The following is an 18,392-nucleotide window of genomic DNA, read 5'->3' as shown; positions in this document are numbered from 1 at the left end:
ATTTTATCAAATTACCCATGTCTTAACATGATATGGAAAAATGGATAGAACTTTCCTTACTAGGACCACACCACATAAAGCAGTGGGTACAATCATTTCTGTTGTTGAAGCCTTTCTATAGCCCATCATAGAGCCTGTCATGATGTTTATTTGTCATCCAACCTCTTAAAGAGGTTACACAGACCTGGATGAAGGGAAAAAACAAATATCAGGTTGATCCAAAACTTCTGCAGCCTCCTAGAAGTTTTCAATAGCAGACGTTCTATCTTCCACTAATTTCTGTGGTGTGGTCCACTTGAGCTTTGTATGTACCTCATTTTTGGGCCCATGCCATAAAATGGATGGACATTATAGATATATGAGAGACATAAAATATGGTAAGGCCGGTGGTTTGTGGCACATCATGCAAGTTTCCTAGTGGCCGTGTACAAAACTCAGCACGTGAAATGTTACCATGTCAAAGTTTTGTATGCCTCACCATGATGTATGTGTCATATCCACCCTGCCCATCCAATTTTTCAGATTATTTTAGGTCATGAACCAAAAAATGAGGCCGATCCAAAGTTCAAGTGGACCACACCATAAAAAATAGTGAGGATTGAATGTCTACAATTAAAAACTTCTTGAGGCCACATAAGTTATGGATCAATCTGATGTTTGTTTTTCGGTTCATCCAGGTCTGTGTAACCTTATTAACAGATTGGATGGTCATCATCATGGGCCTGAGAAGGTTTCAATAGTGGGTGTCATTGCTTCTACACCTTTTTGTGGTGTGGTCCATTTGAGTTTTAGATTTGCCTCATTTTTCACATCATGTGTCGTACAATGATCGGAAAATTGGGATGGACTGTGTGGATATAACAAATACATTATAGTGGGGCCCACATGACTTTGCCACGTAAAAATGAAGTACAAGGAAAGGGGCAAAGTTATATGGTATACACATTATAAACATGCCAAACACCACATTCACGATAGTGTAAAAAGTTGTTTAGATGATAACCATGCAAAGACAACATCCATCTATCAAATTATTAACCCTCCTTTATTCCAATGTTCAAGTCATTTGCAAGGACTTACAAGCATGTATAGTTGAAATCATATGTGCTTTTGTACTAGGGAGAAGAAAAGAGAGTTCCGAAAAGAATCAACACACAAGATTTGCTAGAGTACATTAATGGTGTGTTGCAGTAAGATATGTTGGGTCGTTAGTGTTTGGTTCATGGTCTTTTCAATGATCTAAACCATTTATAATGATGGGCCTCATGTTCTAGGATGCTCCAAAACAAATCCAATCAAAATATAGGTGGGCCACATTGCTTGAATTTGGAGGTTTGGGCATGATTTTACATTGCTTCATATGGTGTGGCCCATGTAAGATTTTTATCAGCATGATTTTTGGTGCATCCCATCTTTCCACCCCCATTTGATTCATAGTTTGGATGTTACACTATTATTGTGGACACAACTATTCCCGTAGCCATATTTTTATTAGTGCTGTACACTGATTATACCCTGTGAGTTCCAAGAGTGTGTTTGGATGTGTTGTTATGTATACTATAAAAAGGTAATAATTACCATTGCTACTATAGTAAGAAGTAAAGCAAAATAGTGATCTTACACAATCCTCCCCTCTCATATCTACTACCAACATGTACTTTCGCAAGTTAAATAGATTTAGATGTAATTTCGTTAACATGTATTATATCCACACCGTATATTCATTTTTTAATATCATTTTATGTCATGTCCTAAAATTGAGAAAGATCCAACACTTCTGTGGACCTCAAGAAGTTTTCAATGACGGGTGTTCAACCACCACCCATGGTTGTGGTGTGGTCTATTTTTGCTTTGGAACTACCTCATTTTTTGTCTCATTTCATAAACCGATCATGCAAGATGGATCAATGGTGTGCATATAACAAACATCATGATGGGGCTTATAAAATTATACGCAAATATTACAATGATTTGACCCAATATTCAATAAAACGTTAAATAATAATAATAATAATAATAATTATAATAATAAAAGTTTTATGCCACTTTACTATGATAATCCATGAACCAAGCAGGCTTAAAAGACTAAAACCTAGGCGTATCCAATAGCAATAGGTTGGCAATGCATTGTATCAAAATTAATGGATGAAGGTCTTTCCATGGTCACCATCTGCATAGCTTTCTACGCTGGCTGGCGTGACTAAATTCATAGACTAAAACCTATGACGTGCTTAACACGTTAACTTTGAAATATATGTTCACACCTGATGCAGGGAAGGACGTGAGGTCGAGCACCGTCTTCCTCAAGAGGATAACTATTCTGAATCCACGGAACTTCTCTGGACTCCTCACAAAGACTTCTCGAATCCACGAGGAAAGAAAGTAGAAAATATAAATAAATTCCAATAAATTTGAAATTGATTAATGTATGAATAAAAACGAGTTCACAACCCTAAAAATAGTGGTACCAAGCAATGGGAAAGAAATCAGAATCAAACTACAACTAGAACTCCTAGAATTTGCGACGTACTGTAAATAGACGGTCGTGATGTCTACTAGTGCGCAAGGTTTTTGGCAAAAAGTAGTAAGTGTCCTATTTGGCCTCACCAAACTGTTCTCCTAATTTTTCTAAGCTCTTTTCACGTTGGATGCAACTCCTAAAGCCCAACGGATGAAGAGTTATAATCAAACTAAAACTTACTATTTATAGTAAAAACGAAATTAAAATAGAGAAACGATAACCCGGCGTAGCTAGGTTGGTTAGCTAAAGTAGCTCGTTCTACCCCAAAATCATATATTTTACGTTAGATAACTCGTTTCGGATTGCGAGATATGCTCGATTTAAGGTCCGATGGTCTGGATCACTTCTGTCGTCGACCGTGCCTTTTCTGATCCATCTTGGCCGTGTAACTGTCCACGACCCGCTCTACATCAACACCCTAGATTCCTATGAAAACCACAATCACCATCTGCGTAGCTTTCTACGCTAACATGACTAGATCACTCCTCTACCCCCAAAGAACTCGTCTTCGAGTTCTCGTCTTGCCCTGGTTCATAATACTCGGTCAGGTCCGCGATGTTGAAAGTCCGTGAGATCGCCATGTCATCTGGAAGATCAACAACATAAGCATTGTCATTGATCTTTCGGATGATTGGTACCGGTCTAATCTCTTTCTTTGCGCAGATGGACCATTACTTGGTCGCCCACGTCGAACACTTTTTGTCGCCAATGCTTGTCCGCTTGCTCCGTGTACTTTTCGTTTGAGGCATGTAGCTTGGTCTGTACCTCCGTATGAATGCCCATGATCTTGTCTGCCATATATTCTGCTGCAATGCTCTTGCCTGGGAGCTTGGGCAGAGGGACCAAGTCTAGTGTGTGGCGAGGTACTCGTTCGTAAATAACCTGGAACGGGGATTTCCCTGTCAAGCGGTTCACCATCTTGTTGAATGCAAACTTCGCTTGAGACAAGGCCAAATCCAACTGCTTCGGTTTTTCTCTTGAAATACATCGAAGTAGGTTTCCCAACATGCGATTCGCAACCTCGGTTTGCTCGTCAGTTTGTGGGTGGTAAGCGCTGCTGAACTGAAGTCGTGTATCGAATCGAGTCCACAAAGTCCGCCAAAAGTGCCTTATAAATTTTGTGTCACAATCAGAAGTAATAGTCTTGGGAATCCCGTGTAGCCGCATAATTTCTCTGAAGAATAGATTCACCACGTGTGTTGCATTGAGAGTTTTTTTGCATGGAATAAAGTGTGCCATCTTGGAGAAACGATCTACTACCACGAACATCGAATCCATGCTGCGTTGTGTTCATGGGAGACCGAGCATGAAGTCCATAGATAAATCCTCCCAATGGTTGTCAGGCAAGGGTAACGGGGTATAGAGGCTCGTATTATGAGATTGCCCCTTGGAGGTTTGACAAATATAACAACGTTGGATTGCCTTTCCCACATCACGCACCAATTCCGGCTAGTAATACCATTCTTCTACAAGAGCTCGCGTCTTATCTCGGCCAAGGTGTCCACTAAGGCCACCTCCATGTAGCTCTTGGATTATCTATTCCCTTAGTGAACTGTTAGGGATGCACAGTCGATTGCCCTTGAAAAGGAACCCGTCTTGCATATGTAAGTCGCTGAGGTGACCTTCTTGGCATCTAACCCATGTGTCCTTGAAGTCGTCATCGGCATATGTTTTTGAGGCGCTCGAACCTGGCAACCTCATTGCTTATAGTGATTAACAAAGTTGCACGGCGACTCAGCGCATCAACTACTTTGTTCTGTTGCCTTGACCTATGTTTTAGCATGAACGTGAATTCCTGCAAAAGCGAGATCCATGTAGCATGTACACGGTTAATGTTAGCTTGACTATTAATGATAGCTTGACTATTAATGAATTTGAAAGCTTGATGGTCCGTGTAAAGTATGAATTTCCTTTGAATCAAATAATATCACCAGTGTCACAGTGCCTGGACCACCACGTACAACTCGATCTCATATGTAGACCACTTTTTGCGTGCATCTAAGTTTCTCACTGTAGAAGGCTATCGGCCTGCCTTCTTGAGACAAAACTCTCCCAACCTCGACATATGAGACATCACATTCGACTTCAAACAGTTTGTCGAAGTTGGGAAGTACAAGAACCGGGGTCGTGTATAATTTGCGCTTGATTTCGACAAAGTTCCTGTCGACTTCGTCAGTCCACTGAAACTGCCATTTTTTTCATCCAATTTGTGATTGGTGACATAATGGTACTAAAATTTTTCACGAACCGACGATAGAATGGCGTCAGTCCATGAAAACTTCGCACTTCGTGAATATTTGTGGGAACTGGCCATTCTCTGATTGTCTTCACATTTTCCTTATCCACCTAAATACCCGTGGATGTTATGACAAAACCCAGAAACAATAAGCTATCAGTCATGAAGCTGCACTTTTTAAAATTGACATACAGTTTATTTTCAGTGAGCACCTGAAGGACCTTATTGAGGTGTTTCATATGGGTAGTTTTGTCTTGACTGTATATCAAAATATCATCGAAATAAACCAAAACGAACTGCCCAATGAAAGGTTTCAGAACTTGGTTCATCAATCTCATGAATGTGTTAGGTACATTCGAAGGACTGAAGGGCATGACCATCCATTCGTACAATCCTTCTTAGGTCTTAAAGGCTGTTTTTCACCCATCACCCGGCCGTATTCAAATATGATGGTAGCCGCTCCTTAGGTCCAATTTAAAGAATATATTTGCACCCTCTAACATGTCCAGCATATCATCCAACCAAGGTATAAGAAACCTGTATTTTATGGTGATTTTGTTGATGGCCCGGCTGTCGACACACATGCGCCAACTTTTATCATTCTTTGGAGTTAATAGAGCTGGTACGGTACATGGGCTCATGTTTTCTCGAATAAGACCCTTACGGATCAACTCCTCCACTTATCCTGACAGAATCTCGCACTCATTCAGACTCATTCGATAATGAGGACGATTGGGTAAACTGGACTCGGGGACAAAGTCGATATGGTGTTGGATAAATCGCATGGGTGTAACCCATCGGGAAGGTCATCGGGGCAGATTTCTTTGAATTCATGTAACAAGGGCCTTAGTCTTTCAGGGATGGTGGTAACCTCGAGTTCTTTCCCTTTTACAATTAATGCATAAGCATGTCCTGTTTCTTTGGATTCTTCCACGAAGTCCCGTATGGTTAAGAGAATATGACCTTCCACTTTAGAAGTTTCAGGTGGTCCATCTGGATCCATAAGGGCCAATATGGCCTTTCTTTCGTCTTTGACGAAGATATATATGTTATCTCGCCCTTTATGAGTGGCGTCACGGTCAGATTGCTAGGGTCGACCAAGTAGTATGCGACATGCTCCCATGTCAACCACATCGCATTCTACTTCATCTTTATAATGTTTTTCAATTGAAAAGGATATGGTGCACCGTTCAGTTACCTTTGTTTTACTGACCTTCTTGATCCAACCGATTGTATATGGGGAGGGATGATGCTCCGTTTTCAATTGTAAATTTTCCACCATGACCTTGGAGACGATGTTCTCACTGCTTCCACTGTCAATGACCACGTCACAAACCTTTTGATTCACCGTACATCTAGTGCGGAAGATGTTATGCTGCTGTGGATGCACTTCTTTTCTTGGCGTATATAATAGCTGCCTCACGACGAGTGACTCGCCGCGAGCTTGCTGAACCCAACTTGAATCATCTACCTCGTCTTCGGTGGTATGCTCCTGTTCTTCAACATCTGGATCTTCATAGGCGTTATCAGCACTACCATCATTGATGGCGAGGTTCGCCACTTTTCGCTGGGGACAAGTATTTGATAGGTGGCCCGGTTGGCCACAACGATAGCAGTTGTCGGGCCTTAGTCGAGCATCGGGGTTCGGGATTCTACTTGGACCAGCAGTAGTCGATACGCCCCTTTGGGGTCTAGCTTGCCCGTTTCCCTAATCTCGGCTCTCAGACGTAGGAGGTTGAGTGCGTGCTCCCACGGGCTCCTTCCCCTTGGGCTGTGGAGCTCCTTGGGGCGGACCTGCCGCAGCGATCCTTGCGGCAGGTTAGGTCCGTGTGTTAGGACGTTTAAGTTGCGCTTCCGCCCGAATAGCCAACTTGATCGCATCATTCATCGTCCAAACGGGCTGCATCTGGACCCGATCCTGGATCGCCATACGTAATCCACCGTTGAATCGGGCGAGAATTAGGTGACTTGCTGCGATTCAGTCTCGACCAAATCGTTACGCATCGCCAGGCGGTAAAATTCTTCTGCGTATTCTCTCACCGACCGACTATCCTGTCGACAATTTTGGTATTGTTGGAATAATACCTGATTGTAATCGCCAGGGAGGAATCGGGCACGTAGTAGCTGCTTCATCCGCTGCCATGTGTGGATTGATGCTTTCATTTGTCTGTTTGTGCGAGTTGCAGTTGTTCTCACTAAGCTTAAGCTCCGCCTTTCAACTTGTAGGCCACAAGCTTGACCTTTTTTGCTTTAGGGATGTCTATATAGTCGAAAAATCGCTCAACTTCAGAAAGCCAATCGAGGAAATCCTCAATGTGTAGTTGGCCATTGAAGTTAGGAAATAAACTCGCATCTTGAATTCTCGATCTGTTCGATCTACTTGATCGCTGCCTTGTTTGGGGTGTTGGAAGATTATGTTGTTGATCTCTTCTTCATTGGACCCCTTCCTCAGGAATGACCATTGGATGCACTGCCGGTACTATCCTGTGATCAGGGCGATTACGAGTTTCAGCAATTGGTGGTGGAGGATTACCACCAGGAACATGGAGTTGTCCTAGGGTTTCCGCCAAGAGACCCACTATGCAGTTGATGGAAGCCTGCAGCCCTTGCATGGCTTGTTGATTTTCTTGCTGTGCTGCTTCAAAAGCTACCGCCATTAAAGGTAAATTTCCTGGAGCACCGCCCATGGGCTTGTTGCCCGACCCATCGTTAGAAGCCATCTATCCGAGGAAAAACCTCGCTCTGATACCAAATTGACGCAGGGAAGGACGTGAGGTCGAGCACCATATTTCTCAAGAGGATAACTATTCCGAATCCACGGAACTTCTTTGGACTCCTCACAGAGACTTCTCGAATCTACGAGAAAAGAAAGCAGAAAATAGAAATAAATTCTAATAAATTCGAAATAGATTAATGAATGAATAAAAACGAGTTCACAACCCTTTAAATAGGGGTACCAAGCAATGAGAAAGAAATCAGAATCAAACTACAACTAAAACTCCTAGAATCCGCGACTTACTATAAATAGTAAACTTACTATTTATAAACGGTCGTGATGTCTACTAGTGTGTAAGGTTTTCGGCCAAAAATAGTAAGTGTCCTATTTGGCTTCACCAAACCATTCTCCTAATTATTCTAAGCTCTTTTCATGTTGGATGCAATTCCTAAAGCCTGACGGATGAAGAGTTATAATCAAACTAAAACTTACTATTTATAGTAAAAACGAAATTAAAATGGGGAAACGACCGTCGATCTAGGGGTATTTCGCAAATCCGGGCTGCGCAACCTGGCATAGCGGGGTTGGTTGGCTAAAGTAGCTCATTCTACCCCAAAATCATATATTTTACGTCAGATAACTCATTTTGGTTTGCGAGACACGCCCGATTTAAGGTCCGATGGTCTGGATCACTTCTGTCATCGACCGGGCCTTTTCTGATCCATCTTGGCCATGTAACTGTCCGCGACCCGCTCTACATCAACAACCTAGATTCCTACTTGTCCCATGCTGAAAACCACAATCACCATCTGCATAGCTTTCTACGCTGACATGACTAGATCGATAGAGCTCTTACGTGCGCATGACACGTTGATTCCTTTTCTTCTCTTCTCATTTTCATATCACATGTTAGTCTTCCTACCTGTTGGCATGCTGAAAATCACTATCGCAGATAGCAACCATAGAGTTAAAACGAAAGAGTTTGAGATTAACTGTTTAAAGCAGTTGCCAAAACTGACCAATTTTAATATTTAAAGCTTATTATTATTATTATTATTTATATAAATCAGATTTCCCACATGGATTTAGGTAGGATATGGGATGGACTTTCACCTCTTATCTTATCTTAGATGTGATCTCAACCGTTGTGTCCTCATTACTTCCTCATAAAAGCTATGACCTCATAATCATCCGATCTTTGAGTCTTGGATTTTTCATATGACCCATTCGAACTTTGCTTTCAAGTGTTCAGAATTCATATTCATACATAATATTGCCTTCATCAAATTTTTCTTAGGATGGATTAGATTTAGATAATTTTATGGATCATGCCCTAATATTGATATGACAAAACTGGTGACCAGAGCAGATATCAAATAGACATATAGACATGGCCAGTGGCCAAATAGCAACCATAGGATTAAATCCAGCATTGAGATAAACTGTTCAAAGAATTTACTAAAACTGATCAATTTTTAATGTTTAAAGATTATTATTATGATAATTTATAAATCTTAACCATATTTCTCACATGGGTTTTGGTAGGATATGGTGCCCCCATTTGAGATTCAAATGGAATTTTACCTTCGATCGTATCTTAGATGTGATCTGAATCGATGCTCTCTTTACTTCCATATAAAAGCTATGATCTCATAATCATCTAATCTTTGAGTCATGGATTTTCTCATGACCCATTAAAACTGAATTTAGATAATTTTTTTGGATCATGCCTTAACATGAATTGGCAAAACTGGTGGACAGTGTAGATGTGAAATAAACATTGCAGTGGACCTTACAAAGCGTTCCGTTGTAGGCCCACTTAGGATGTAGTGTATGTCACCATCCATTAGGACCTACATGTTGAGATGGTCTAATAATAAAAGCCGTCCAAATTCTTATTACTAGAACAAATAATAACATTTGATTTTTAGGATTGAATACAAGCCATTGAAAATTCTCTATCCCCACGAAAAAGTTCATCTATAGACAACAATGGCTGTAATCATCCTTTCTGTGCAATTTTATTACTATGGTCTTCTTAATTAGAATGGAATCTACAACATGGACAGTTCTGATCATTGGAGCACTTAGCCTGTGGGCTCCGGTGGACAGTTCTAAATCCCAAGCGACAAGAGAAGAAAAAGTTTTTTTTTTTTTTTTCTCTTAACTGGTTTGAGCAACCGTTGAAGCTGTTTTATATTGAACTGTGGATTTAATCCTACGCTCTTGTATTTGGCAATTCAGACTTGAGCCTCAGCTGCAATTGAGGCAAGACGATATGTAAAAGGGAAAAACAGTGCTTTCGTGAAACGAGTAGTACATTGATCCAGACCAGTTATCTATTGGACACAGATTGGATGATCCCAATGGAGAGTGGATTAGGTGTGGCCCCAACAATACGGTGTGGCTTTCACCGTAGTGCCCACCTTGATGTATTTATTGTATAGCCATGTCATTCATTCGTTTTGCTAGCTCATTTTAGTGCATGAGCCCAAAAATGTTCCAGATCTAAAATTCAGGTGGACCACACCAGATGAAATAGTGGCCATTTTGCTATCTCATTTTAGGACACGAGACCAAAAATGATCCAGATCCAAAATTCCGAAGGACCACACCACATGAAACAGTGGTGATTGAGCATTAAAAACTTGTGGGCCGCAAAAGTATTGGATCAAGCTGATATTTGTTGATCCACCTAAGTTTTTTATTTGCTTTATTTTTTGGATCATGCCCTTAAGTGAGCTGTCAAAATGCATGGATGACATGGATGTAAGGAATATACATCATGGTGGACACCAGAGTTAGGGGCCCACCGACCTTGATGGACCCTGGAATCAACTGAATCCGCTCGAGTAGGGAATGCCAGATGGGCACAGGTTGGAGTTGCTAAACCCTAGACCATCTTGTTGTTGTTGGGGACCAATGAATTTATATTATATAATAACAACATGATAATCAGCAAATAAAGCACCGATCAGTCACGTTCCACAACACCAAAATAGTCAATCTGGTACGGTTGAGAATTTGGTTCAGAAACGGCTCTAAGCCGTTCCTGATTTGAAACGGTAATCAACCGTACTGGAGTCCTTGTGTTATACGTTATTCTTTCAACTGTTTTGTTGGTGTGTCCCAATTGAGTGTTGGATCTTCTTATTTCTTATTATTTTGTTTATTATTTTATTTTGAAACAGATGGACGGAATGGATTCGATTAAAAAACTCTGAGTGGACCCCACAAGGCCCAAGAGGCACATTGCTCTATCTGCCACAGACTACCGATGGGTTTTAACCCTTCCTTACGCCAAAAGCCCTACAGTGCCTCATTTTGCATCTCCATTGCGTCTCCGTCTCCGTCTCCGTCTCCCTCTCTCAATCTCCCTCTCTTTCGATCTTCCGATCTCAACCCTCTCTCTCGATCTCCCTCTCTCTCCCTCCCTCTCTCAATCTCCCTCTTGTTCTGTGTAACAGGTGTGGAGCCTCTAGCACAAGTGGTGAATGCGCCAGCTGCTGCAGATCAGGGCCAAGCTGCTACTCCAGCAGTGGTCATTGCTCTAGGCCTTGTGGTAATCTGCTTGCAGCCGCCAGGGCGAAGAATCGTGGCTGTCGAGTTCTGTAATGGCATCAACGACCTCAACAATGTCATCTTTCTGGAGGTCCGTGGAAGCTCTGCCAAGGTATTTTTGTAATTCCACCATCTTTCCTGCCTTTTTGTCGTTCTAATCGGTGATTCAGGAGTTACGAAGTCAAATCCGCTCTCGAGGTTCACCAGGAATGAGTTCAAGTCGACGATTGGGGTCAAGTTTGCAACTCGGAGCTTGAACGTTGACAAGAAGGTCACCAAAGCTTAGATTCGGGGTGCGACTGAGCAAGAGAGGCGATTTACTTCAAAACCCCTCTGTTTCCATTTTTCTGATCAGTGTTTTTTTATATTTTGGCATGATTTTGTCTATGTGAAGCTGAAGATGCTGATTTGGGTTGGCAAGAAATGTTCTTTACTGAGCAAGAGAGGCGATTTACATCAAAACCCCTCTGTTTCCATTTTTCTAATCAGTGTTTTTTTATATTTTGGCATGATTTTGTCTATGTGAAGCTGTAGATGCTGATTTGGGTTGGCAAGAAATGTTCTTTCTTTTATAGTATTTAGAGTTTGAGATCTGTAGCATTTTCCTGATGTGGATTTTTGGAGTATATTTTTTCTCATTTTTTTAGTTATAAAATGGTATAGATCTGGAATTATTAGTTGATGCTTCTTCCATGTGGATTTTTTGGAGTATATTTTTCCTTTAGTTTTTTCTTTTTAGTTTTATGATAGTTTGTTCTATCAGTTCTTGATCTAGATTAGTTGATTTCATAGACACATTTACATTTGCTAGATTGAGTTCCTGACTTTTTTCTTTCACGTACTTGATAACTCATGTTTGATCTGTATGTTGGGACCTCTTTGACTGATATGTATGTAAACTGTTGTTAGATTAATGATGCACACATACTGTTCGATAAAATGCTCATGAGAGATGTTTCTTCCTAGAACGCTCATCATATCATACTTTGCACGTCTTTATCATGTTATGGCCTTTAATCTGAAGTGTTCTCTGGAGCAGATCTTTAGTTGGGTCCCATTTGCCACCCAATGATGAGTATTTGTAGCTAGATCATTAAAGCATGATCTAGCCCTAAGCTTCCTCCTCGACACAACACAGCGTAGGTCTATAGGTGGGTCCCGCTGAGCATCAAGTCAGTGTAGTTAAGTAACAATCTCAGCTTTGAGCTACTTTTCAACTGAGCCTCATGAGATCTCAATTCTGTCTTTCATAAGTTGTTTCTTACGTGATATCACTCAGAGTCTTTCAGGAGTTGTTTCTTGACAATGAGATTCTATCTTCAACAATATGCAGTTCATTGTCAAACGGGTGCTCCTGGAACAATTATTTTTTTTAGCTTGTATCAAAGGGCCCTAGCCCTACACTGACCCTGAATCTGTGCCCCCAGAATGGGTCGATGTCTATATTAAAGCTCAACTTGTGGCCATTGGCATGCCTTAAATCAAACTGTCCCGATTAGATTGATCATCATCCAAGAATCAGAGTGGTTGAACACCAGTTTGAAGTAGTCAGATCACTGGATAACATTTGCTTTAACAGGCCATTAAATGGCCGTCTGCATAATTCTCAGTTTATTGTCCATCTATCATAATTTGGACAGTTTTGCCAATTTGGCTACTAGTTGCCATGAGATCTCTATGAGTTGGGGCTGGCAGATTCCAAACTTTTTTCCATTTGAGCATAATCCTTTTGGATTCCTATTCATGAATAAGACTGATAAGAGTGGTTGAAATTCTTATTTTGGTATAATCTTTTTGTATTATTAGCTATCATATGGTTGAAGGGGTGATTGGAGCTTGGCTGGCGGATGTGTTAGTAGCTGTTATGTGGCTGGTGGATCTATCTAGTTGTAGGGTGATCTTCAATCTTTTTGTATTAGTAGCTTAGGAATGCTGAAAGCAACCCACAAAATGCTGAATCCAGCATTTTCTTGGTCAAATTCCAACAACTTCAGGTATTTACTTAACAATAATAACAACCAAATTATGAAAGAGTACTTGAAGAATCACTTTGTCATAAGCTCCTTTTTATTTTCTTTTTCAGGTTTAGGCAGCAATTCATGGCAGTGGTGGTAATAGAACTTCTGTTTCTGAGGGCTTGGAACGTCTGCCATTTATATTCACTTTTAAGGCAGCAGTGGGTGAGGTAATAGATCCTCTGTTTCAAGTTGACTGCTTCATGTATGCATTAGCAGGATACCATATGCTAACCATGGGATGGCTGCTTAAGTTATACTTTTCTTTTCCTTTTCTTTTTCCGTTAGCTATTTGAGCTGACTTTATTGTTGGTTGGTTTTTGTCCTTCACAATTAGCTTTTCTTCGTCGAGTTTTATACATTGTATTGAGATCGTGTTTCAGATTAATGAGATTTTTTCCCAACATTTTTTATAATTTCTATAGCTAATTGATGACACGTGTGGATTGAGCAATTTTCTTACCCTGTACAGTTCAGATCTCACTTCCACGTGGCACATTGGCACGTGCAGGAAAGTAGAATTCAAAATTGTACTTTTGCAACTGTATGTAGCCAGGATAGGGTTTTGCACTTCCAAAACTATTAAGTAGTGTTTATTGGTTGACCTTTCCAAGCTCTGAGTGATCTTATGACTAGTGAATTATTTTGTTGGTTTTATGATATTTATAAGCGGAAGTAGGATTCAATCTTGATATATCATATTATTAATTATAATGTTAAAAAATGGATTATAAGTGGGAGTAGGATTCAATTTTATGATATTATGTTTTTGGCACCAAATATCAGTTTGTAAAGGCAATATTGATAGGTAAAAGAAAATCATTAAAATTGTTTAGGTAGTACATAAGTTTTCCGAAAAGAAAGAGAAATTTAGATTTTTTGCTCATGGTTTGTATACTGTCTTTATGCAGCCCTGTATGAAGATTCAGTTTAGAGTCTCATCTTTTGCAATTCTCTTACTTGAGAAGGGAACACAGGTTAGTTTCTTCTTCTATATCACATGATTCTACCGATTTAAATTTAAAGAAAAGAAAAAAAAAAAAGAAAAGAAAGAAAGAAGAAGAAGACAAGCTGATACAGATGCACTCAGAAATTGTATGTCATATGTAGGCCCAAAAAATTTCAATGACATCTAAATTCACGTAAAAATAAAAATTTCAATGACATATAAATTCAAATTTTTTTTTAAGGTCTAATGAACTTGAGCACACTATCTTCTTTCTTGTTGGCCTGCTTTTAATTAGTGGTACTGTTTTTTTTTTTGGTAAATGGGCAGTAGGCAAATCATAGAATGGGGTTCTTCTGTTCCTGAGTGCTTGCACACGACCTTCCTTGAGGTTATGCCTTTGGATTTTTTATTCGTTTTTCATATAAAAAATTATTTTTCTATAAGATTCTTAAATTTGTTGGTTTTGGGTTTTCTATGAAAATTTTTGTTGTGTTTTGTGTTTACTTTCATTTTGTCTTCTAGTGGCCATCCTTTTCTTTTGATTCTTGCATGTTTTATACTGGGGATTTCAGGTTTTGGTTTATTTTTATTTTCTTAAAGTTATGGGCTTTTGGATGTTTGGTGGGTTTCTCAGACATTTTGGAGAGTAGTCATAACTTGATTCCTTTTAGTATCGCTACTTGCTTTTGCCATACATCTGATTCCTGGATATGTGCATGCCTTCTCATGTCTTTATTTTTATTTTGTTTTGGTCTCGCGGGTATTTCTAGCTTTCAGTTTTTGAAATGTTCAAAATCAATCACCCATCTCATTCTAAATAGAAATTCTTTTTTTTTTTTTTTTAACATGAATTCCTTTTTTTTTTTTTTTTTTGAATTGCTGCTGCTATATATGTGGTATCGTGTTCTTTTGTGCTTCTTAACTCTATAGTATGCTGATTTCTTGCAACTGTTGTCTGGATATGTCAAGTGCTTGTGAAGTTCCATGAGTGGAAATGATCAAAATGAGATATTGTTAGGGCTAACTTAAACGATTAGGCACTGAAAAAACAAGTTATTCAGAATTGATTGTGTTATCATTTGGTTCTTCCTTAGTAATGTTATGTATGCTGTAAAGTTATTGGTTCACCTGTTGGGCCCCATCATGGGTGGTTCATGTCTCAAGCCTCTTTCTTACCACTTTAATGCAGAATGCTGTCAAAATCATCATCCTGCAGGCTACCAATTGTACAAATATAATTGTTCAATGGAGGAAGTTTTTCAGCATTGCTGTTCTGTTATTTGGGATCACCAGATAATTGGTTTGCATTGCTAGAAGGCAGTCTCCATCTGGCCAGTTGATTGGCCAAGCATCATGTATAAATCACCTTCCCCCCCCTCCCCCCCCCACCTTTTTTTTTTTTTTTTTTGTTGTTGTTTAGGAGGTTCTCATATCGTCACTTGGCACAAATTGAAGTACATCTTACCTGAGGCAATCAATTGTTATTGACAAATGTACAATATGAATAGGTTGCCTAGTTTTAATTCAACATAACTAGAGTTGGGTGGATGAAAAGGAGATGTGCCTATTTGAGTATTTTACTACCATTACAATAGCTCACATAGTAGAACTCGACATTTCAAATAGAATTAAGTCCGTGCTTTATGACTTGTCATTACTTACCAGTTATACGTTTTTGTATCATAAATAAGTGCATCACATTACATCTTCATCTTCGTATGTAAGCCACACATGATAGGATGGTCCCAAACTTCTAATTGAAATTCAGGTGGAATTTACGTCTTTGATGGACTATAAACTTAAAGGGAATTGTAGTTCAAATTCAAATGCATTTGATGCCAATAATTGAATAGCATTGTTTTATAATCTCACAGGAAAATCTAAATTTTATGTACTCCTTGTTTTTGTTATCTGAGTGCCATCTTCCTGTGTTGTCATTACGATGCTACTTGTCATTTGGTAACATGGTTCATGTGCTTTGTATTGGTAAAAGTAGGACCTCATGAGTCAAGATTTTTCTTCCAGAAATTACTTCAAACTTCATTAAATGATAGGGTTGACAGTTCGGTGACTTTTTTTTGCTTTCATTAATTTGAATTGATCCATTGTATGGAAATCGATTAGGTGGTGGCCTTAGATTCAAGTACTTTAGACTCTGTTGCATCTGCTTTTGTAACCATTGGTGGTACCTGAACTAGTTCCCAAAGCAAACTAAATAGACATGAATTAAAAATATGAAATGATACTGAATTCACTTTAGTTGCACCACCACTATCAAATATCAAATATCAACAGACATTCAAGACATTTGCTCTATATGGATCGTGTGCGCCTTGGGTAAATAACTTGGCATTTCACAGCGATTGATCGATTCTAAATTGTTTGGAATCTTATATGATTTGTGATATTTGGGATATTTTGATAAACATGATGCATAGGTGCAGTATATGCCTTTCGTTAATGTTTGGAGCAATCAATAGTTGTGAAGCTAGTTCCATTACATTAACTAGAATTCTTTGCTTGCTTTAATCCTATTTTCAGGAAATGGCGAAAGGGTGGGAAGCTGATCTTCTCATTTGATGCAACAAAGAAAGCTCGCTTTGTACTCCCACGATATGCAAAAGATGAACTTCAAATCAGATGGTTTGAGCTCCCAAATTGCTTTTATCTTCCATAATGGTGAGTTTTCTTCTTCTTTTTTCCTTTAACAGACCAACAACGTCTCGGGAAACATTTCAAGCTTACTATGCCTGATGTGCATTTTGCATCATAATATGTCATATCAAGCAGGGTTAATTGGCCTGCACTGAGGGGTCCCAGATGTGTTTGTGTTTCTAGTCCTTTGTAGCATGCTCCCATTCTTCAATCTTAATCGTTAGTGGGGAGACTTTTCTTTTTTGCATCTTCCCAGAGCCGAGATCTGTTTGTTGTTTGTCTGTGATTTGAATTTAACTGATTTACTCTATTGGTTGGCTTGCATTACCTTTGTTTATGCCTTGCCTCAAAATCTTTTTTTATAACCTGATATTGGTGCAGGTACAATTACAAGTTGGGGCATAGGTTATTCAATGGTTCGTACATTTGGAGTCAGACATATCACTTCGAAGCATCTCCTTATCCTGGACAAGATTCTTTACAGCGTGTAGTAATTTTTCGTGACATGGGAAAGGTAGGAACTCTCTTGGAAACCTTTCTCATGCACATAGATTGATGGTTTTGCATGTCTTATTCCTCTCCTTTCATTTTCATGAAACAATGCTTAGTATTTTTATTTATTTATTTATTTATATTCTTAGGTGGGAAGCGCCTTGTTCCTGTGGGTCTAGGAGATGATGATCAATGCATTGAGGGAGCTTCACACGTCATCTCTGCAAAGCTATAATTTAAAGTGCTAGCCTCTACTATAGCTTATTTTGTAAATTTGATTTTGCAATGAAACATCTTCAAGCACATTATTTTCTTATGTTTTTCTTTGGATTAATCTCTATTTTGATGGAATGCAATATACTTTTGTTAATTTATTTCCCTTGGCCCTAAATTTCGTGTGTTTATCAGGGTTTAAAATTGTTCCTAAAACTCCGTCCAAAATCTGACCGTTGGCAACATTAATCAGGGTCTAAAACCACCTTAAAATTTTGTACTTAAAATGTGACCGTTGGCATGAGAACGGTTTAAAACCGTTCCTAAAATTGTCTCTAAAATTTGAAACGGTACCCAAAACGGTTCTGAACTGTCCCTGTTTTCTACGACGCCTCATTTAGAAACGGTTTAAAGTTGTTTGGGTGATGACTATGGACAGGCAGCATCATCTATTAAATTGCATGTCTATCTCTTTGTTCCCTGTTAACTGTTCAACTCACACAAACTCACATACATGTATAGTTTTATGTCATGCATGCTCTACCACAATGGATAAGAAAAAACAGTGCTTGAAAGGATTATCACCAAAGGTTTGCTTGCCTACATCACCATGTGTTGCAATAACATATATTGGGGCTTTAACGCTCGGATCATTCTCTTTTCAATGATCTAAACCACTTATAATAATGGGCCTCACGGTCTATTGGATGCTCCAAAAATGAATCCAATCAAAACATAAGTGGGCCACATTGCTTGAATTTGGAGGCTTGTGAATGCTTTTACACCGTTTCATATGGTGTGGCCCAAGTGAGCTCTCGACCAGCATGATTTTTGGTGTGTCCCATCTTCATGATGGGCACTATTGGATTCATAGTTTGGATGCTACACAATTATTACTGTGGAGACAAAAATATTCCCCCTGCCATACACTCGACTCCAACATTGGCCGTAAGAGTTCTATCCTCCAACTCTTTCATCCAACACGAAGCTTTCCACGTTTCATCCAAGGTGAGGTCCATTGATCAGTTTTGGAA

The 18,392-nt window shown here is 39.4% G+C and overlaps 1 protein-coding gene across 3 annotated transcripts in view; it reads left to right on the top strand.

Annotated features, from left to right (window-relative positions):
• Positions 1-17,515, top strand: part of LOC131255849 (uncharacterized) — a 30,379-nt gene extending 12,864 nt beyond the window's left edge. The window contains exons 3-10 of one of the 3 annotated variants that reach the window (XR_009176480.1): positions 10,665-11,327; positions 12,074-12,185; positions 12,841-13,028; positions 13,118-13,219; positions 13,961-14,026; positions 16,540-16,677; positions 17,035-17,167; positions 17,295-17,515. Coding sequence is in view for 1 of the 3 variants with exons in the window: in XM_058256739.1 (XP_058112722.1) it covers positions 10,941-11,146; positions 13,961-14,026; positions 15,188-15,295 (380 nt within the window). In the remaining 2 variants the exon portion in view is untranslated. Of the gene's footprint in view, positions 1-10,664; positions 11,328-12,073; positions 12,186-12,840; positions 13,029-13,117; positions 13,220-13,960; positions 14,027-15,187; positions 15,354-16,539; positions 16,678-17,034; positions 17,168-17,294 lie in introns of all 3 variants that reach the window. The other 2 variants (XM_058256739.1, XR_009176481.1) reach the window with 2 other exon arrangements.
• The last annotated feature ends 877 nt before the right edge of the window (positions 17,516-18,392 follow it).

The sequence above is a fragment of the Magnolia sinica genome, chromosome 9, assembly GCF_029962835.1.
Source record: "Magnolia sinica isolate HGM2019 chromosome 9, MsV1, whole genome shotgun sequence".
Classification (NCBI taxonomy): Eukaryota; Viridiplantae; Streptophyta; class Magnoliopsida; order Magnoliales; family Magnoliaceae; genus Magnolia; species Magnolia sinica.
This window is presented reverse-complemented; position numbering and strand designations above follow the sequence as displayed.